General features: G+C 42.9%; 1 protein-coding gene across 2 annotated transcripts in view; it reads right to left on the bottom strand.

Annotated features, from left to right (window-relative positions):
* The window catches only part of FKBP9 (FKBP prolyl isomerase 9), a 36,072-nt gene extending 16,107 nt beyond the window's left edge, over window positions 1-19,965 (bottom strand). Inside the window, exons 1-6 of one of the 2 annotated variants that reach the window (XM_036897348.2) lie at window positions 19,370-19,965; window positions 10,870-11,015; window positions 10,300-10,489; window positions 9,498-9,643; window positions 6,181-6,370; window positions 1,289-1,434 (exon numbers count right to left, since the gene is read on the bottom strand). In XM_036897348.2, coding sequence (XP_036753243.1) covers window positions 1,289-1,434; window positions 6,181-6,370; window positions 9,498-9,643; window positions 10,300-10,489; window positions 10,870-11,015; window positions 19,370-19,593 — 1,042 coding nt within the window. In that variant the 5' untranslated portion in view covers window positions 19,594-19,965. The remainder of the gene's footprint in view (window positions 1-1,288; window positions 1,435-6,180; window positions 6,371-9,497; window positions 9,644-10,299; window positions 10,490-10,869; window positions 11,016-19,369) is intronic. The other variant, XM_036897349.2, reaches the window with a different exon arrangement.
* Window positions 19,966-22,897: the final 2,932 nt, after the last annotated feature.

Raw genomic sequence — 22,897 nt, 5'->3', positions numbered from 1 at the left:
CCTAGAAAGATGTTCACAAAAAATTAGGTGAAGAGAGAAATTTACGAAGTAATATGTATAGATGATCCCATTTTTGTTGGTATCTATTAGTGTAGGTGGCTGTGTATTTCCTTTTACCTCCATAGATTTGCATATACTCAAAAGCATAAAAGGATAATCACCCCATGGCTGTATTAGTTTCCTACTGCTGTTGTAACAAATCACTACAAAGTTGGTGGCTTAAACCAGTGTGAATTTATCATCATAACTCTGGAGGTCAAAAGTCTAAATTCAGCGGGCTAGCAAGGATGTGTTCCTTTTGGAGGCTTCAGGAGAGAATCTGTTTCTTGCCTTTTCCTCCAGCTTCTATCTTAAAAAGACTCTTAAGTACATCAAGGCCCCCAGATAACCCAGGATAATCTCCCCATCTCAAGATCCCTACCTTAATCACATCTGCAAAGTCCCTTTTACCACATAAAGTACACATTCATAGGTTCTGGGGCTAGATATGGACATCTTTTGGGGCCACCAGTTGGCCTACCACATTACAATGTTTATTCCTGGTGGTGGGACTATGGGAGAGTTTTGTTTGTTTATCTGTATTTTCTTTTTTCTTAAGTCAACATGTATTACTGGTTTAATTTTTAAAAGGGAGTTTGCTATTAATGTGACAAAAATGTCCTAAAACTAGATTAGGGTGATGGTTGCATGACTCACTACAGTTACTAAAAGTCACTGAATTGTATACTTAAAATGGGTAATTTTTACAGTATATAAATTACACCTCAATAAAGTTGTTAAAAATAAAAACCAAATACCTAGAATTATCATGTATATAAATGTTGAATCACTGTGTTGTACACCTGAAACTAATGTAATGTAATACTGTTTGTTGTCAACTACCCTTCAATAAAAATAAATAAATAAATAAATAAATAAATAAAAATAAAAATAAAAACCAAAAAGGGGGGTTTGTAATTTACTTTCAAATGGTTCAAAACAACAAAAAATGTCATGGTATAGAGAAAAAAATAAATAAAGCAAGTTGTTAACAATTGGTGAATCTAAGCAGAATTCACTGCACATTTCTTCCAACTTTGGTATAGGTCTAAAAGTTTTCAAAAGGAAAATGGGCCACCTGTGGGGTAAAGGGGAAATAACAGAACATTTCTAGAAACTGAAGCTATTTGGGCATTTAAGTTTTAAGTTGGACTTTAACTTCAACATTTTGGCTCTGAGGAAGTCCTGGTTGCTTGGAAGCAGCCAGCTAGTGCCGCTTAGTTTAACCTTAGAAAGGCAGCCAGCTCACCTCTTCCTTCCTCTCCATAGCCGAGGTGAGGAGGGACCACAATCCTCCGCTTCTCTCCAATGCAAACACCTAGCAAACCTTCATCCATTCCTGCAATCACGTAGCCCTGCCCGATGTATGTGTCAAAGGTGCGGTTCCGCGAATAGCTGGAAGAGAAGATAGAAACGAGGTTCCTCCCAAGGGACACCACAGCTGCTGTATACATTAGTCGGTTCCAAGAGGCGACAGGAATGCAGAGGCCTCCGGGCCCTGGAATAGGGTGACCCACAGAATATGAGGACACAGGAAACAGGCTCCCCTGAAATGGTGAACAAGAACCCACACCCAGCACAGGAGCAGCTGTGCCAGGAACAGTCCCAGAAAGAAGCCTTCCAGCTCTCTGGTTTGGCCAGGTTATGATGGGCTGAGGGTGCCCAGAAGCAACCCCACGGAAACGGAGCTAATAGAAATCGGACCGTATGCTTGGTGACCATGTCAACTTAATGAAACAAGCATCAAGGGTAGCCCTTAGCAGAAACTGAGAATGTGTCACAAAGAGAAGAATACCTGGATATGTGGACATGAATACTTGGATTGCCAGGAAAGTAGCATCTATACTGAGAGCAATTTAACTCTGCAGTCTGTACCAGAGCTGGGAGGAGCTCTCCCTGTTGCAGCCCCTGCTCACTACGCTACCTTTCGGTGAGCGCTTGGGCTTCCCAAGTGCTTGGCAAGAGGCCAGGCATTCTGCTCAGTAGAGAGATCCAGCCTCTGTATAAATTGCCAATTGAGTCCAATTACTGTTAAATTGAAAACAGAAACCAATTCCCCAAGGCCGGATGACTCCAGAACAAAGTAAGAAGACCGCATATGCCACGTCTGCTACCAAAATCTGAACCACAGTGATCTGCACCCACTACCCTACGTTACCTGCCGCAGATGTGGCAAAAAGCCTGTCCTGAAAGAGCCAGTCAGTTCCACCACTAACTTATCCAACACAGCCACAGGGTGACTGCCTCAGAGAGGACCGCCAGCAGAGGGGGCCAGTGAGCTGGGAGGGGCTCTCCCTTCTCAACACCCCTCAGAGACCACAAAGCCAAGGGGAATGAAGGAATAGGAACAGACAATTCTCCTCACCGGGGAAGCGGATTATCTGCATTACACCCTGCAGGCGGCTGTGCAGAAGTACCCTTTCCCCTGCATTAAGGAGCTCCAGACCTTATCCCCTCACACGGCCAGGAAGGTCAGGAAGGCCAGGATGGGACCACAGCAGCAAAGGCAGGCAGGCTCGGCTCTCTAGCGCCCTCCAGGCCTCACTCCGTCCCCAGGTTACTACCTCTCTGGCAGGCACTTGGCGATCATCAGTGGAGGACAGCCCAGCACTGGGCGTTCAGGGCAGAGGAGGCCCCCCTCAGGATGGGTGCCTTGCAAAGGGCCGTCACGTGGTGCGAGAGCCGGCAGGTGCCTCAGAGGAGGGAAGAGCCGCCAGGTGGAGCACTCAGCAGTTTCTGGGGGTTGAGGGAGTCGGCAGACCCTGAGGGGTGCCTGAGGGATGCGGGGATCAGCACAGAGAAAGGGCACTGGGGTAACAGCAGGGGCCAGAGGCAGGGGAGAGCCTCAGCAAAGAGAATGGAGGAGCAGAGTGGACTTTAAGTGTAGAGAACTTCGAATTATTTTCAAAGATGACTTAAATAAATGGAAAATCATCATGGTCCCCAATGGGAAAGCTGGGAATTAGAAAGTTGTCAATGGCCCCCAAACTAATTTAGAAATTCTGAAACAGCTTCAATCAAAATTCGACAGGTGTGCATGGGGGAAGGGACTCAAATTCATTTGGAAAAAGAAACAATTAAGAATACTATTTTGAAAGTGCAGGACATATCAAATTCTCATTCCTGTAAAAAATTTAAATGGGAGAATATGTATATGTATTTCATTGTGTGTAAAGGAAGACCTATGGCATTAATAACACAGGGGACCTGGCTGTCTGAGGGACATGGACAAGAGGGAAATTTTTCATTTTATACCCTTTTATTCTTTCAGGACTTTGAACCATGTCAGTGCATCACTTGGACTTGGTAGGAAAAAAACGATATTTTAAAAAAGAGAAAGAACACTCTCTACCACACAAACCGAAAAGCAATAATAGTTAAAGGTGATACTGGCTCCAGAATAGCTAAATCAATGGAAAGGACAAAAATTCTAGACAAAGACCCAAAAGTATATATAAGAATCTGGTACATAATAAAAGTCACATTTTAGATGAGTGAAGGAAAGACTGAGTTATTCAGTAAAGGGGGTTGGAAAAACTAGCCAAGCATCTGGAAAAACAGAAGTTTGATCCTTACTGTCACACGGAATACTGCAATGAATTCCAGATGAATTGAAGATTTAAACATGAAAGCATTTATGAGCATGGAGAAATGCATTGCAAGCTTATTAATATTTACCTCAGGGTGCTGAGCATGGAAGGGGTTGATAGGAAATTATTACAATTTATTATGCAATTCTGTGTTTTGCTTATACAATAAGAACATAATACTTTTTAAAATAAAAATTCTAATGGAGACTATTTTAAAACATAAAAAAATAAAACCATTAAAAGGGACCCAGGAAAAAATAACTGAAAGAAAAATAAAAGGGCCTCAGGAAAATACAGGCAAATATTTATATACTCTAGGGGGATTGGACAGTCCCCAAAGACAGGAAAGACAGAAAAATAAGAATTAATACAAGAATAAAGGGAACAATAATGGAAAGGTTGAATGTATTTAACATAAAAAGTTTACATTTAAATAGGGCCAAAATCACAAAAACCAAAATAAAAATGCAAATAATCAGAGATATGCTTTCAACAGTATATAAACATAAAAGTGTTAATATCTTTAATGTATGAGATCTCTAATCAATAAGAACAGGACAAGTAGCATGCCCTCACTATAAAAAAAGCCAAAAGACATAAACAGGTAAACCACAACTGAAGATATCTGAACAGTCAATAAACAGTTGAACAAATTTCAACCTCAGCAGCAATTCAAAGAAATTCAGATTAAAAATATAAGGTTCCATTTTTCTCCTATAAATTGGCAAATATGAATTAAAAATGATTCTCAGTGCTACTGAGTCTGCAGGGAATGGGTCAGTCTTAGAAGTGATGGGGAGTAAAACCTTCCTGGGGACAACTTGATAGTGTATATCAAAAGCTGTAAAAACACATATAACCTTTGACCCACAGATTTTTATAGAAATGTATCCCAAGGAAACAATCTTACATCTTAAGATTTAGCCTCACAAATAATTACTACAGCCCTGCTTAGAATGTCAAAAGGTAGAAAACAATAGGGATGGATTACTTAAATTAAGGCAAATCTACATAATAAAATATTATGCAGCTGTTAAGATGGACCAGATCCCAGTGCATTAACATGGAAAGTTGTTTAAAACCTAGAAAATTGAGGTTCCATTAATGTGGAAAGAAATCTGTACACTAAAAAAAATGGCCTTTCTATTAGAAATATAATTTCAGGGAATAAAGGACAGAACCAAGTTTGTATGTAACACATAATAACGCACACACACACACAGATTTTCTTATAATAGAAAAAATAAAAAGAACTCAACTATTCATCAGTAGGGGAATGGTTAAATTTGGTATACCCACCAATGAAACACTATGCAGACATAAAAAAATAAATGACTTCTCTCTATGCATGAGCATGGAGAAACCCCAAGGTGAAAAAAAGCCAGAAGACAAACAGTGTATATAATACATAACATAATGTACATAATGTTATATACTATAAAGGGAAGAAAGTAAGATAATATTTGTATTTGCTTATATCTGGATTAGAAAAAAAATCCACATACTGGAAGAATAAAAAAGAAAATTATTAATAAAAGTGGTTAACTCTAAGTGGCTAGAGGAGAGAAGGATGTGAGGTAGGCAGGGACGAGCAGTATAACATATCTCAATGCATATTTTGTTTTATTTTGAACCATGTGACTATTACTTTTTCTAAAAAAAAAAAAAAAAAAGTGAAAAATTAAGAGACCCTAGGAAAAGAGGGATGTGTTATTCAAATAAAGTAACACCATATAAAAATTCTTCGGTATGGTGTTTTGGATGACTAAATGAACTGATAGCCTATTACCTCAGAGAGACAGGTAGGTTGCTGTCACTACTTGTTTGCTCTACTGGGAACTAAAGGCGTGGTTTCCAAAAACACATGCCACTTGAATGAGCAAGACATACCGAACAGCCTGCCGCCGGCTGGGCTTTGAGCCATCTGCACAACTGCAGGCTGAGCCTGATAAACAAAACAAGATGGAATCACAACAGAGTCATGGCAGTCAGCCTCTGCAGCATCAGGAAGGGAGCTGAACCAGTTCCCTCCAGCAAATCAGGCTTTAAAGATCGTAAAGTACTCTCACAAGCTTTATCCTTGGATCTAACCATTTCGCTGAGAAAAGTGCTAATAGCGGAAAAAACGAAAGCCCAGGGAGGTCAAAGGCTGTCCAAGATCACCACACACAGGAAGTAGAACCCAGGTCTCTCAGCACCAAGTCTGTTCTCTTCTCATCCGATCCTCTGGACCTCACTTCTGCCCACTTCCCATCTTGGACCCCACAGTTGGTGTGTATTCAGATAGCTGAGCACAGCGTAATGGCATGGTGGGAGCCCAGGGGGAACCTCCCCTGTTTTTCCTGCAGATTCATCTGCGGTAGGACCCAAGGAAGAGCCTGGTCTCACGACCTCTGAAGGAACTCGGTATCAGAAAACAGAAATCTGTATTGGAGATGAAAATACCAACCACAGATTAACACTGAAAGGGCATTCAGAGAACGGTCTAGGCAGAAGCAGACTATATTTAATAAGATGTTCTGGTGAGTGAAGGCTCCAGTTGCCTCCTTACCTGGAATCAAAGAAGGTGCCATCCAGAAGCGTGCCATTGTAATGATACCTGAGAAAGTCCCCACTTTGACTTCGTCGCTCACAGTTTTCAGGTACTACCTTGTTCTCAATGGAAATGCCATCCTTGGGGTTATGGAGGTCCAATAATGCAACATCAAACACCAGAGATGCCTGTCCAGGAATGTCTTTCCCTAGAGCGGAATGGAGGAGGAGGATGAAATCAGGACGCAACATTTAGGAAGTACTTTACAACTTGACACTCACGGTGCTGGTGCTACTCAGTCCTTGAAGTTTTCAAGCCAAGGAAATAAATGTTCTTCCACATCTTGGGTGGTCCCCCATGGTGCCTAAATATGCTCTCTCACCATGTTGTTCAACCATGGGCTGGCAGGTATAATTTCTTTTTTATTAAGGTATCACTGATATACATTCTTATGAAGGTTTCACAAGAAAAACAATGCAGTTATTACATTCACCCTTATTATCGAGTCCCCCCCAACACCCCATTGCAGTCACTGTCCATCAGTGTAGTAAGATGCCACAGAGTCCCTACTTGTCTTCTCTGAGCTACACTGTCTTCCCGGTGACCCCACACACACCTTGTGTACCAATCATGTTACCCCACAATCCCCTTCTCACTCACTCCCCACTCACCCTCCCAACCCTTCCCCTTTGGTAACTGCTAGTCCCTTCTTGGAGTCTGTAAGTCTGCTGCTACTTTGTTCCTTCAGTTTTGTTTCATTGTTATACTCTACAAATGAGAGAAATCATTTGGTATTTGTCTTTTACTGGCTTATTTCACTGAGCATAATACCCTCTAGCTCCATCCATGTTGTTGCAAATGGTAGCATTTGTTTCTTTCTTATGGCTGAGTAGTATTCCATTGTGTATATGTACCACATCTTCTTTTTCCATTCATCTACTGATGGACACTTAGGTTGCTTTCATATCTTGGCTATTGTAAATAGTGGCAGGTATAATTTGAAGCCTGACTTCATCAAAAAAAGGAACAAACCGTTATTCATGACATGAGACTACAGTAAACATATTTTCTGTGCTTGTGCTGGCAGATCAAGGCTCTATGTGGCTGAATATGCACCCACATGCAAACCCAAATACATGCCTCTGTGGGTTTCTGTTTGGGTACAAATGCAAATCATAGACACTTAAAGGCATAAATTCCAAAGCCTGGATCTGGTTCTGGAGAGCACTACAGACTTTTCCTTTGGAACTAAACAGTCAATTCTTTTAAGACGCAAAATGCAAAACTCAACATTTTCAGTGCATCTGAAACAAGATATAAATTAAACTTAAGCTAGCTGAGATAAAAGAAAAAAATGGCACCCACAATCCAAAATAAAAATAGTCCTTAAATCATCTCTATCTCACGTCTGGATGGTAAGGCTTGGCTTGGATATTCCTAATATTGAGGATTTATTGAATATATGCACAATGATAATCCACATGAAGAGATCATTGGGTACTAGGTCTTCCTGCAAAGATCAACATCAACCAATAAATAACTCTAAATTCAGGACTTTGGGATAAAACAAAGTTAACTAACAGACCACCTACCTCAACACCCTTACCACTGGTAATACCATGCAGAGGAGTAGGCCTGGGCAAGTGATGAGCGCAAGCCAGGCCTCGGCTCCTTCAATTGGCTCTTTGGCAGAGCCCACCCTGACTCCTTGCCCTCAGGGGAGTGGTGAAATCTGCAGAAGGTGGTCTGCTGAGTCAGTCTCTGGAATGCAAGGTGTGGCCAATTCTTGAAGGGTGTGTGTGTGTGTGTGTGTGTGAATTTTAATCTTTCATACTTTCTCTATCTTTTAATTTAATAGAAAAAAGAAAGCCTTAAGTTAACTCCAGGGTTTAAGTTTTTCTAGCATTATCATGTACTAAATGAATATTTGGGTTTCTTTATAACAACTTTATTGAGCTATAATTCCCATACCATACAATTCACCTTAGCTAGACCTGGACACCTGAGCACAATACTAAATTAAAAAGTATTACAAAACAACTATTTTAAATAAGCGATTTATTTAAATATTTAAATTAATTATTTGTTTATAATAAATGAATAATAGTCCTCATATTAGAGTAGGTATCTAGTTTTATTATATACATCATATGCATGTGGATGCTGTCAAAAGGATCTGGGAACCAAGGGAAATGAACTTCCACCGGCCAAGGCTGAGACAATTTGAACATCGATAAGAATAAGAATGATCACATATCTCAGGGAGGGGAGAATTAAGACATATTTAGAACTGTTATCTTCAAACTTTATTTTTCTTTTAGCAGGGAATCTCCACCCACCCTGCTTTTTAAAGAAACTGTCTGCAGTGGAGGTGGGCAGGGAAGAAGGCTAAGCCCCATCCTCTCAAGATCCCCTCTCCTCCTGCTCCATAGACCTACAAAGCCAGGAAACACAGCTTGGAAAACATTCTATTGGGGGTTAGTTAAGTCAGGTAGCACTGTCAGTAAACTTCTTAATAACATCATGTTTTCATGTCCATTCTTAACTACATATATCTGCTTGTTTAAATGTCCAGAGGTCTTTTCGTTGTGTCAGCCTGCCACTATGATTAAATGTGCCTGAAATTCATATATGAGTAACTGAGAAACTCTACCAGCTAATATTCTGTTTTTCCTCACAGTAAAACTACAAATGGGACACTAGTTCAAATTACTGTTTTTTTCCTAGCATTATGCTTTGCATTTGTCCACAAGGAACTAATGTCACAGGTAAAACCCACTGTGGGGATATGAATCAGAGAAAATATGGCGATTCTGGCATCAGATGCTAAATTCTACCTTGGTGTTTACAGCCTTTAGACTGTCTAGTTCAAATTCCATTTCACAGATGGGAAAATGTAGGCTGGAGAGGTTGGTGCCCAAGGTTACAGCTGAGGAGGCAGTAGCAGATGGCTAACTTAGGAATACCGAGGATCATGAATAGGTGGAGGTTTATGCAACTCAGTCCTCGGATAGCAGGTGATCTAGACCAGCACTGCTGGACAGAACTTTCTGCAGTGATGGAATGCTCTGTATCTGAACTGTCCAGTGTGGTAGCCCTTAGTAACATGTGGCTACTAAGTACATGAAAAGTGGCAGTGTGACTAAGGAACAGAATTTTACATTTAATTTAATTTTAATTTAAGTATAAACAGTCCTATATAGCTAGTGGTCACTACGGTGGACAGTGCAAGTCTGGACCAGAAGGTCTCGTGGGTTTCACATGGTAAGTTACATTAATCACTACAATAAAAGTAAGGACAGATGAGGGTGGCTCGAGGAATGAAAAAGACTTACCATCTCCATCTTCTCCATAGGCCAGAAAAGGAGGTATGGTGATGATGCGCTTTTCCCCCACACACATCCCCAATAGCCCTTTATCCATTCCGGGAATCAGCCAGCCAATTCCCACATATGTATCATATGTCTTCATGCGATTGTGACTGAAAAACCAATGGGAAAGGGGAAAAGTTCCATGTCATGAGGGCGTTTCTAATTCATCCCACGGGAAGGTTTTGGTAATCCAGATCTAAGCTAAATGGTGAACTCATCTCCATCCCCAGAGACAGGCATTTATGGGATCTTTGCTCCCAAACTCAGAAATCCTCAAGTTAAGGAAGACATGAAAAGTGTAGCATTAAGCCACAGTGTTCCACAAAAACAGGCCTGCTAGTCTATCTAACCAAACATGATCATGAGAGGAAAGCCCAAAGGGTTCGTTGTTCTCTGGCTGAGCACTTTACTTCTGCACTTCTCTGTAGTTTCATATACATTCAGCTTTCTCCCCGCCATCCATGGAAAAACCATAAAAATGAACCAAAAAATGCGTGAACCTACTTGGAATACGGCCTGTTACTTGATGATGAGATCACAAAATATGTTAATTTAGATAAACCTTGCTCTTAGATTTTTCTAAGATGTATGAAAATGCTGACTCTGGTACTGTGAAACATGAAACATTAACCAAAAACCTTAAGTAAAGAAGTTGGTGCTGTAAAAGTTGGAAACCACTTTTCTGGTTTCTCCAGGGGCATAAAAATCAGGTGAGATGGAAGGAGCATCTAAGGGGCATTTCACTACCCTAAATGGAGGCACTTACCTTGAATCAAACAGTGTCCCATCCAAGAATGTCCCGTTGTAGTGATACCTTACAAAATCAGACACCTGGATGGTCCGAGGGCAACTGGAGGGCTTGAAATAAGTGTGAATCTGAACCTGATCTTCAGAATTCCAAATATCCATCAGAAGTACATCAAAATGAAGCACTGAATCTGGGGGGATCACACCAGCTAAAAATTAAAGAGAGTTCACACTGAGAAGCTGCTGCCTTTCAGCCAAACGCATAGGATGATGCTAAAGGGTTCAAGGGGGGTCACTGCTATACAACTCCAAGATGGACCATGCACCTTCCCTCTTTCCTCCAAAGGAAATTAAAAGGAAACAGAAAAAAACAAATTTTCCTCTCACAAGGGTAACATCAGTATACCTATGTTAATAACACCTTCTTCCATATCTAGGAGAAATGAGCCTAAGATGAAACTTTAGCTGTGTGTATGAGTATGTGTGTGTTTGCTGCTTCTCATTTTCCCTAATCTAAAGCTTCCAAAGATTCTCTGCCAATGTTCTGGTTGTTTCTGCAGATGTTTATAAACATGGAACAAAAACTTACAAACTCCTTCACTTCCATAGGCAAGTTTTGGGGGAATCGTCACAAAACGCCTCTCATTTACACACATTCCGACCAGAGCTTGGTCCATCCCTGCGATCAGTTGTCCTTTTCCCACAAACACGTTGAAAGTGGAATCTCTGTCATAGCTGAAGACCGGAAAGGTAGAGCAAGAGAAAGAAAAGTATGAATTAATCCTTCCCTTAGTGAAACTAACCAGTGAAAATGAGAAGGTCACTGCAGAGCAAAAAGCCACTGGAGGAGTTACAGGAAATGTGTTCACTTGACAGTGTTTGTAGGGCTGGACTTTTTAAAACTGCCTTGAATATTGCCAGCAAATCTAGTCAGATAAGCAACACATAACTCCGTACAAAAAAAAGAGTAAATTAGGTCAACTTTGCACAATAGCTACCAATTCTTCCACTAAAAAATTAGTTGGCCTTGTGCTGGAAGATGAACAACGGAATCATGGCTGTGACCCATGCTCTCAGCCTCCTGAATGTGAAACTCAGTAACCTACAAGGGTTTGCCCATGAGGAGACTATGCTGGGTGCTTTGGGGATATAAAGACATCCAAGATACAGACTTTGCCTAGTATAAAAAACTGGCAGAGAAACCCACAGAGTTTCAGATGCTGTGTTTAAGAAAATGACTACAGGGCTTGGTTTGTAATAATGAAACACTGGAAATAACTTAGAATTCAAGGATATGGCACTGACTGCATTTAAGGCAAGGACATACAATAAAATGCTTTGTTCCCATATAAAATAACAGATCTCTCTGCACTGGCATGGAAGGACATACACGTCAAGAGGAACGTGCAAGTTACAGAGCCACAGTATAAAATAATGCCATTTTGAATTTACTTACAGAGATACATGTGAGAAAATCCACAAGGTGATCAACATGAAAATATTATCAATGGTAATCTATTGGTAGGGGATTTCAGGTGACTTAATTTGTTTTGTCTTTAATTCTCTCTTAATTTTCAAAATGATCATGTAATACCTGCATAATAAGATGTTAAAAGCTGTTGGAATTTACCTCACTAGGATGTTTTGCCCTTCATGTGGCAACCCACTTCCATGTTTTCCTCATTTTCCCTAATGAACAGCTCGAGCAAACAGTACAGTCCATCATTGGGGCAGCTTCCTCAGACCTGCCCCCCATCCCTTCTCTCCTCCAGTTTTACAACCCATTTCAATAGCTTTACTTTCTCCGAGGTCACTGAACAGAGAACAAGATTCCACGTTCAGGCCTAAGCCTGAGGACAAAGCACATGATCAGTTTTGTGCCCAAGACAGCTTTACACCTCCACTCTCGATCTCCAAGGGACCAATACTGCCCCCGGGAATGCCAGCTCTTGAATTTCACTTGGCTGGGGACTCCATGCCCTGAACCATCATCAAACTGGTGGGCTTATATGCATAATAGACTAGAACACAAGGCTTCAAAGGCAGCCCAGGTACAGAACATATGTAAAACAATGCACAGACTGGAAACTGCTTTAAAAATATGTTTTTTGTTCACAGAACCTAAATATAGTTCCCAAATGTAATGATAATTTTTAAAAATAACTACTACTACAGAGCATTCCATGTGTCAGGCACCATGGAAAACTAAGTTTTCCCAGATACTACTCCATTTAATGTCATATAACACTTCAAGGTGGTGCTGAGACTTAGGCTCCTAAGAAAAAAACTAGAAACCAGTACTTTTCTCCTCTTGCCCTCCAGAGGCTCCTTACATGGTGTATAAAAATTGTTGTTGTCTCATAGTATTAATTTCTTCATCTGATGACTGCCTAAGCAAAGTGCTAAAAACAAAAAACACTTTTCTGAAAGAAAATGTATAATTTACATACACAAGAAACTATCAATGCAAGATTAGTCTTATTTACTGCTTAAAAGTCTGACCATCTGGAAAAATAAAGTCATTCTGAGCAAATTTGTCCTATCAGCACAACTGGCACAAATTCACGTATAGTGTCAAGCCCAGAACTGGCCCATGAAAATTATTTCTGCAAGCTCTGGAATAAGCACCTACACCTACACAGCCTGTCCCAGGATCTGGCTGATTTATACCTTTTGCAGACGTTCTACAGGAAACAGATGATACATCCAAATTAGGCAGTTCCAGGAAAGTTTAATAAAGGAGCTGTGTGCTAAAGCGTGTGTGGATGCAGAGAAACTTAAGGGGCAGTGTAGTACCTCTGGGGTCAAATAGGAGGTGCTGTTGTCACACCTGGGTTTAAAGGATCTAAGGATAGTGAGGGTGTCTCAGGGCTACTGACAGATGCTAAGCTAGGACCTCTGGTTGAGGGACAAAGAGGTGGTGACTCTATAGGCAGGGAGCCAGGGGAATAAATATCACCACGTCACTCTCCTCCCTCTGATCTCTAACAGATGCCCCATTGGCTGAACACAACCAGAAGCCAGATGACAAGACGGTCATTGATATAATCCATACTATGCACATGTAGTCCATAGAGGTCAGCCTTCCAGAACAAAAGTAGAACAGGGGTACAGTGGACCTAGAAAGGCAAATGGAAGTCATTCAGCACATCCAAAACTCTCCTATCCTCCCGAGCAGCATCTTTTTCTCCCCTGCTCACTCACTGCTGCAGACCCTTTGATTGCTGCCCTACACGTCTGCCTTCCCCTGCCCCTGTGATGGGAGGCATCTGCAGCACCCTTCAACAGTGCTCTTCAAGATTACTGGCCCAAGGACCACTAAAACAGGAGACATCACATAAAACCCATCATATTCAACTCATTAAACTGCCCACACGCAAGCACACATTATCTTGCAGCATATTCCTCAGGATAAGTAACCACTCCTTGTGGCCCTACCCATAAAGCATAAATACTGTGGCTCTATTTCTAAATGTAGGTTTCAAATTGCAGTGAGAATGAGCTTTTAAAAGAACATGGAACTGAATATACTCCCTCTCTAGAGCCTCTGAAGCCCATTCCTTCCCCAAGCTCCTAAGCAATTCTTTGTAAAAAAGGATTTAGGAACTCAGGAAATCATTGCTGTCAAGAGATGACAACAAGATTTGGAAGACAGAAAGGGTATGAAGAAGTGGGAACTGACCTAGAAGGGAAGAAACAGAATCTGGGTGTATGCAAAAGAAAAGTCTGACCAAGGGTGGCCCATGTGCCTCCAACGCTGCAGAGGCTGCAGAGTGGAAGGCGGCCAAGCAGAAGGAAGTCTGCAGCTTGAAATCTGCCTTCAGAACAGCTACACCCCACCTTGGAGCCCCTTCCCCACTCCTGTTAGCTTGGCAATTATAATTTTAAACTTTATGGAATTATAAACTCTGCACAGATGTATTACTTTTTAAAATTAAGGCTTTTTGAAAAAATCGACATACATTTACACTACTTGTTGCTGAGATAATTTTGATCTCAGATCCAGAAACAAAGGAAAAAATGGCCATTGCAGAGGGGAGAGAAAACTGCCCTGCAGTTAGAACTTACCCAGGTGAGATTCAACACCCTCCCCTAGATTGAGCCTGGGCTTAATTGCAGACTGGACAGTGGTGAAGCAAAGTATGACTTTTCTGCCTCCCATCTCTCTCCCCGCAGCACACACTCCCAAAGACGACTCTGGGCTTCCCAGGCCCTTTGCCCAAGAGTATTTCCCTGAAACAACCACCTCTACCAGCAACTAGTTAGCCCTGGCAGGGGGAAAAGACAAGCCATTAATGAACTGGCAGGCTACCTGCTATCCAGAAGGAAAAATGGCAGACTGTTGCAAGGTAGGAAGAGAGAGAAGGCAATGGAGTAGGGAGAGACAAGCAAGGAGTGGAGAGAAGGGAAATGAGAGGGAATGTATCAATTCACAACTCCACAGAAGATGCAACCCAGAAATGTGAGTAGAGGTTGTGGATGGTCTTTGACACATTAAAGATCATTTAAAGAAAAACTGCAAAACAAAGTAAAATCATTACATGGCTATTATGGATTTTTGTTTTTAAGCACCTACACAAGTTAAAATGTCAGATCTCTATAAATAATTATTGTCTTACACAAGTTCTCAGCCCAGTAAAACATAGCCAAATTAAATAAACAGTATGAATGTACAGCTGCTTGCAATGACCCGCAAATGAAAAGTAAGAGCAATTCCATTTAGTCTTTGCAAGGTTAGGTTGGCTGGCCAATGGCCTCAGGGGACCCTAGTTGAAAGAACTTCCTGGAAGCTAGGCTGGGTTCCTAAAGTCAGCAGAACCTCACTGGGCTAATGCACTAGCCGCAACTTCTCGTTTATCACGTGGCTTTTCCATAGGAAGAGCTGCTATGCAGATTCTCACTTTCAAAGCTCCCTGCCTAAGGATTAAAACTGAATGGAAGTTGCAAAGAATTCCCATATATCCCCCTCCCCCACAGACTCCCCTATTATCAACACCCCCCATCACAGTGGGACATTTGTTACACTCCATGAACCTACCACTATCACCCAAAGTCCACAGTTTACATTAGGGTTTGCTCTCGGCGTGGTGCATTCTTAGACGCATGCATAACGAAATGTATCCACTGTGGTATCATACAGAGTAGTCTCACTGGAGAGCAGGGATTTTTGTCTGTTCTATTCTCTGCGACATCTCAGCACCTTGAATAGTAGGTACTCAATAAGTATTGTTTAATGAATAAATGAATGAATGAATGGATATATAAAATGAAGTTGACCTCTGTAATGAGTCTATGATTCTTTTAAGCAATGGTTCTCAGAGTGCGGTCCTCAGAACGTCAGCATCAGTAACACCTGGGAACTTGTTAGAAACACAGGACCTACTGAATGAGTCTCTGTGTAGCACAAGCTCTCCAGGTGATTCTAATGCGTGTACAGTGTGAACACTCCTGTGCTAGAGAACCCTACCTAACAGGGCACGCAGTGGGGGCACAATAATAGCTATTGAGTGTTTGGAACTTAAGAGCCAGAGGACAGGCCTGGAGGCTATGGACAAAACGGCCAGATGCTAGTTTTGCCGGCCAAAGTTAACAGGAACATATTGAGCGTCAGGCCCCAGATGGAATCAGAGTGAACAAAGAGATCATTCCTCTAACCCTTTCTCGAGGAATTCTATGGAATTCCTAAAAAGCTGAATCAGGGATGGCTGACAAGGAGCTCCCAAGATGGACAGTGTGAGCAGAAGCCCCACAGAAACCTACAGGTGGGAAGCTGCTGTCTTCTTGCATCGGGATCAGCAGCCCCAGAAGCATAGGAACAGGCCCGTGGAGGCTTTGAAATAAAATGAAACCATGTCTAAGCCAGCGGCCAAGGGCAGAAGCTGGACCTCCTGGTAACTGCAAATGCCCATAAGCTCACAAGACACCAACTGCACCAAGATGCAGGAGGAAAGCTCTGAGGGAAGAAAAGCCCTTTGTGGTTTATGAGTCTGATTGGGATGATAGTCATCATTTTCTTCTCAGCAAAATCTTCAAATCAGCAGCCAAAGTCCAAAACACCTTAGATTTCTCCTCTCCTGAAATCTTTGGGCAGGAACAGCAAAGTCATATTCTAATACTTCATAAATTCCCAAAGGAATGCAGGCCCTAAAGAAGAACTCACATCAGTGAGCCACCTGCTGTGTGCCCTGCCCCTCCCTCCACTGTCCTCACTGCAGCCACAGGTACCTTATAACATGCAAGTCTGAGGGTCTAAGTACAAGGGTCCCCCGATTAAAACTCTTCATTGGCTTTCCACTGTCCTTAGACAAAGTCCAAACAAACTCCACAGCCAAGCCGACAAGATCTCTCAAAGGGCCCCCGCCTTCCTCTCTGGCCTCTTCTCACCTTCCTTTTCCTCCTGTCACTTCCCTACTTGCCCTCCAAGCTCAGGCCATACTGAACAGCTTCCACACACCCCAAAACAATGCTCCCCAACCCAAGTCCCTCACCCTTCAGCATCTCCCTGGTAAATCTGAATCATCCTCAGGACTCATCTCTGCCATCCTGGGACTCCACCCTGACCACCCTCCCACCCCCCACCCACACACAACATACAGTCAAGGCTTCTGTATGTTTGCACAGCTCCTTGCCCTTCTTCAGTCGTGTAGATGTATAGACTATGGACTCCAGCACTAAACTGCCTGGATTCAAGACCGCACTCCACCACTTAGCCGGACTTCTTGGGCAAATTGCTTGAACTTTCTGAGCCTCAGTTTGTTCATTCGTACCCATCTCACTGCCTTGTGAGGTTAAATGAATTCATCTGAGATTGAATGAAGTAATACACGTAAAGGCATTCAGTAAGAGCTCTGTGTGAAGTCTGGTGGGAGGCAGAAGTGTGTGGTATTATCTTTTCTGTACATATCATGCCATGTAACTGCCTGGTATATGAACGGTGCAGACAGGGAGGGACACTGTCTCCAGAGGCAGACCCTGTGTGCATGGTTGCTGAATAATGGTAGCTCCTCTGTACACCTTCCACTGACCCACACCGCCTCAGCGTCTGCCTTGCCTGGCGGGTAGACAACTTGTATAAATGGAAATGATTGATTAATTACTATAAATACTATAAGTACAAGCAGGAATTTCTTCCTTATTTCCTAATTAAAGAATCAAGTAAAGGAAGATATACAAATGGCCAATAAACACAAGAAAAGATGTTCAGCATCATTAGCCATTAGAGAAATGTGAATCAAAGGGATAATGAGATACCACTTCATACTTACAAGGATGGCTATAATCAAAAAGACAATTACAAGTGTTGCAGAGAATGTGGAGAACTAGGAATCCTCAGACGTTGCTAGTGGGAATGTAAAATGGTGCAGCCATGTTGGAAAACGGTTCGGAAGTTCCTCAAAAAGTTAAACACAGTTATCGCAGGACCCAACAATTCCAAATCTAGGTGTATACCCAAAATAAATGAAAATGTATATCCACACAAAACCTTGTACATAAATGCTCATTAGCCAAAAATTGTAAACAGCCCAAATGCCCATAACTGATGGATGAACAAAATGTGGAATAGCCATACAATGAATATTATGTAACCATAAAAAGGAGTGGATTATTGATATATGTTACAACATGGATGAACCTTGTAAACATACTAAGTGAAAGAAGCCAGATACAAAGCACCACAAATTATATTATTCCATATAGGGACAAAAAGTAGATTAGTGGTTGCCTAGGGCTGGAGGGAAGGGGAGTGGACTGCTAGAGGGGTCTAGCATTTCTTTTTTGGAGTGATGAAAATGTTCTGGAATTAGATAGTTGTGATGGTTGTGCAACTCTGTGAATATACTAAAAACCCTACTGAATTGTATACTTTAAATGAATGAGCTGTGTGGTATGTTAATTATATTTCAATACAGGTGTTAAAAAAAAGCAACTGAAACAACAGTAAGAAAAATCATTTCTAAGCACTTGCTTGTGCCATACAGTATGCTAAACAACGTTTGTATATTCAACTCACTGTCTGGACTTTGAAAAATGGCAAGAGGCTGAGAGTATTTTTAAAAAGATAACGTCAGGAATGAGCCTAGCACAGCCTAGGGCACATAACAGATGCTCAACAAAAAGTTTTCTTTGCCTGGTCTGGTGATTCACTGAGAGAAGTGTGGGCACAGACCTGGGTTTGTGACAAAGCCTTAGGGAGGAGGGCAGCCTGGCAATGGAGGAAAAGAGGCCTCTTAACCCTAAAGCTAAACTGGAGAGAAGTTGGGAAGAGATATTGTGATCTTGGGGCAGCGTTGCAGGAAAGAATCGTGGGCATAGTGCAGGGCCCCATGGCAAAGCAGAGTAACTTGCTCTGGATTAACCCCTGTCCAATGGCCACAAAGAGGGGGCAGTTGGTAGTTCCAATAACAGACTCTGGAATTGCATGTGACTCCACTTAAGTTTCAACCTGACTCCACTTAAACAAGTTTCTTAGCCTCGATGGCCCCAAGTTACCTAAACTGGCAAAATGAGGGTAATGATAGTACCTACCTCAGAGAACTTTAAGAACTAAATGAGTCCGTTATATGGAAAGCACTTAGAACTACCCTGGCACACTGTAATAGGTCCATAAATGTTCAAGGCTGCTATCACCGGCTTCATTATCATCATCATCTGCGAAAAGCATCATCGGACTAGACACTCAAAGGACCTTGCCTGAAGGAACAGTAAAGGGAGGTGGCAGGCAGGCATCAACGGTCTTGGGGGGGTCTCCTCATGAAGGGCCATCTGACACGGATTTCGCCTGTGTAAATGCGCTGGGCGGGAAGGGAGGGCGTGATCTGTTCCAACCCTGCTGCGCAAGATCCTATAGAAGATCCCAGACCCAGGCGGGCGGGCTGCGGGAGCCGAAGGGCCGGGAGGCTCACTCTCGGGCTTTAGAGATTTAGGGTCGGGGAGCTCTGGGGTAGGAGGGCGGGGAGGGAGGAGCGCGGGGCCCACGGGGCGGAGCTGGGGGAGGTCCGTCTGGAGGGAAAGGCCTGTCCGGAGAGAGGTGAGCGGGAGAGCGGGGCGTCCAGCCTCGGAGGCCCGGCTGGGCGCTCGGGGCGCGGTACCTGGAGTCGAACTTCTGGCCGTCGGGGAACGTGCCCACGTAGTGGTAGCGCACGAAGTCGCCGCTGCGCACGGTGCGCGGGCACTCATCCGGCACAAAACGCCGTTGGATCTGCAGCTCAGCGTCGGCGCCCAGGCCCGCCACGGGCGCCGCCTGCCCGGTCACCCAGAGCAGCAGCAGGAGCAGCGGCGGCGGGGACCGCCAGCCCCGGGCCCTAAACGCCATTGGCGGCGGCGGGGAGAGGAGCCGGGGCGGGTGAGGCGCGCGGCACGACGTTGGCGGGGGTGCACGGCGCTCGGGCAGCGCGGCTTGGGCCTGGGCGCGCGGCGGCGTTTGCAAACGTGGAGGAGACTCCCGGCCGCCACAGCCACCCCTCGCTTCCGCCCCCCGGCCACATCCGAGCGAGGGGAGGAGCCCCGGCCGCGCGCCAGGCCCGGCCTGCTGCGCCCTGCGCCGCGCAAGCTCTGCGCGGCCCGGCCTTGCGAGCGCGGCGGCCCCGGCCACAGGCTGGGGACTCCAGAGGGGGTCCGCCGGCGGGGGAGGAACGCGCGCTGCTCGGGAAGGCGCTCGGCCCAGAGCGGGGGGCAAGAGAAGCGTTTGTCCGCCGAGCTCCGCCCCTCCCTTCAGAATCTCCAGACTTAGGGCCACGAGAAGCTCCACATGACCGCTGATCTAAGTATCCCTGCTGCTTTGGGGAGCGAGAGAAACTTAGATTTCTATCATTGTTTTTAACTTAGTTACAAGGAGAGATTCTACGTTGAGAAAGCCTGAAACTATACTTTGATTTTTTTTTCAGGATTTTTCTTTTAATATTTAAGAGAGAACGAGGGAGGCGTGTATTGCGAGGCTCCCCTGACTGTTGTTCAGCGAAAAGTTTTTAAGTTGCTGAGTGATCCCCAAGCCATCTGTGGGTGCCCTGTGAGCTGATATTAGTAGCAAGCATGCCACGTGGTCTCAGCCGCGTGACTGAGCTCAGAAAGACCCAGATGCCACAGGAAACTCATTAGTTTCAGTGCATTCTTAGTTTAGAATTGGTTATTCTTACTTATTAAAACGGGCAAATGAAAGCAAATCACCGAAAGTTTCTCATTCTCATTCTTGCAGACGCAAACAATCCTGATAAGCAAATCTGGTAAAGAGCAACAGAGAGGAAGAGTGAAATTGGGCACCAATCTAATTTATAAATGTAGAGGGAAAAATGCCTAAAACATGAGCAAATTTAATTCAGTAAGTTATTAAGGGAATAATACACCTTTATGTGGACTACATAGGAAGACCTGCAAGTTAATTAACAGTGTCAGTGTTCTCTATGAGAGGAATAAAACTAACTATAAGATTATTATAGATCTTGTTAGGTCCCAGAATATAATGAGAAACTACATGCAGCGCTAAGGAAATGTTCACTGTTCCTAATAGAACTTACTCTATTGAAATAGAAAACTTAATATGTGTCATTCTATTAACACTGGTTGTAGGTGATTGAATTGAGTGATTTGCTTTTTCTATATACTTTCTAGGATTCCCTTACAGATTTAATAACTATGTCAGGTATTTATTATAAAATTCAAGTTTTGCACAAATACAAACAAGTCAACCTTGTTTCGGTTAGGAATCTTTCACTTTTTTTTTTTTAATTTTTTTAATGAAGGTATCATTGATATACAGTCTTATGAAGGTTTCACATGAAAAGCAATGTGGTTACTACATCAACCCATATTATCTAGTCCCCTCCATACCCCATGCAGTCACTGTCCATCAGTGTAGTAAGATGCCGCAGAGTCCCTACGTGTCTTCTCTGTGCTACACTGTTTTCCCCGTGACCCCCCCACACCATGTGTACTAATTAATCATAATACCCCTCAATCCCCTTCTCCCTTCCACCCCCTTCCCTTTGGTAACCACTAGTCCCTTCTTGGAGTCTGTGGGTCAGCTGCTGTTTTGTTCCTTCAGTTTTGGTTTGTCATTATACTCCACAAATGAGGGAAATCATTTGGTACTTGTCTTTCTCTGCCTGGCTTATTTCACTGAACATAATACCCTCTAGCTTCCACTCCTGTATTGTGACTGAAGAGCAAACGTCCCACTGTGACTAGGCAATACATGACAGCAATCTATGCGTCAGTTTCTAAGACTTCTTTCAATTTAAAAAATCCTGTGATACTGTAAAAGAGAAGACACTCCAGGACAGGGAGGTAGACATCTGAAAAGAGACAGGCTGAGTGCTTGGCTGCTGCTTCCATTTTGCTTTTTAAGGCTCCAAGTGGTTTGATTTCTTGTCATTCCTTTTAACATGTTAATTGTCTGATCAAACAGTACATGTGCTCTCCAATATCTCTTTGAATCCTTAAAGACATTTTATGAATTTGATACCTGTAGCAATCTACCAAAGAGAAAGTTTACCTCTTGGTTTTAGTGACAACGTTATCCTAAGAACTAATTAAAATCAAGCTGAAACTTAGAAAGTATTTCCATTAAATTTCTGTGGGTGACTTTTTGAGGATGTCCCAAGTCTAAAAACTGACTCGTTAGTCAAGAAGAGTCAAGAGTAGACTAAAAGCTCAGAAAGATGGGGAGAAGAGGTGAGTAGGCATGAGATACTAGAATAAAAATGGGGCAGGGGGAGTGAGAAAGTAAGAAGAGAAAAATAGTGAATCAGTGAGAATAGAGGACTAAGATAAAAAAAAGAATGTGACACAATTAGAAGGACATAAAAACACCCGAAAGTTCTAAGGACAGGATAGAGGTGTGGAGCAGCATGCAGGAGGGAAAGGGGATCTGAAAAAGGATTGGTCTGAATGAAAATCAGAAAACCTGGTTCTGTCCTATCCCCCTCTATACAGGAAGTTGAAATGTTACGAGGGAAAAATCAAACAAGCAGGGCTGTAAAGAAATAATTCCTCTTTTCATTGAGCCTGAAATAAAAGAGGATTCATGAGTCAGATCTTCCAAAAGCAGTAAACCCCAGAGGCTAAGGCAGGTAAGCTGTTAACTTTAGCTTGGTACCCACTGAGCTGGGATAAAGACCAGCATTAAGAAAAACATCCCCTGAAAAGTCCACCTAAGTGGACTGCAGGCAAATGTGAAGGAGAAATTTGTTTCCAGCAGTGTTCCCTCTCCTTACGTCTCCAAGAAGTTCCAAGAAATTCTCCCATCCCCAGTACTGACAGCACACCTGGAGTCACCACGTGGTTTGATGAAAAATCCTGTCCACCATCTTCCTTATGTAACATTTAAGTTGCATTTTGTTTCCCATCACATCTTCCTGTAACTATAGTCTTAGTCTTGTCCAGATGAGGATGTTCTGCACGGTATTCAGGCCATTTACTGGCCCAGTTAATTTACATTAATAGCTGAATTGATTCACACACCAGTTCTTCCTTCAGAGGGAAACCCAATTTCCAAGTTCTGGGACATGTCAGTGTAACATTGTATGTCTGTTCATAGCCTTTTGTATGTATGCGTATTTGCATTTTCTCTAATATGAAAGAGCTCTTCATATATGTTAGGTATTAACCATACTGAATGCCAC

This window comes from Manis pentadactyla, chromosome 7 (genome assembly GCF_030020395.1).
Source record: "Manis pentadactyla isolate mManPen7 chromosome 7, mManPen7.hap1, whole genome shotgun sequence".
Lineage (NCBI taxonomy): Eukaryota > Metazoa > Chordata > Mammalia > Pholidota > Manidae > Manis > Manis pentadactyla.
Note: the sequence above shows the minus strand (reverse complement) of the source record. Positions and strands in the feature narration are given on the sequence as shown.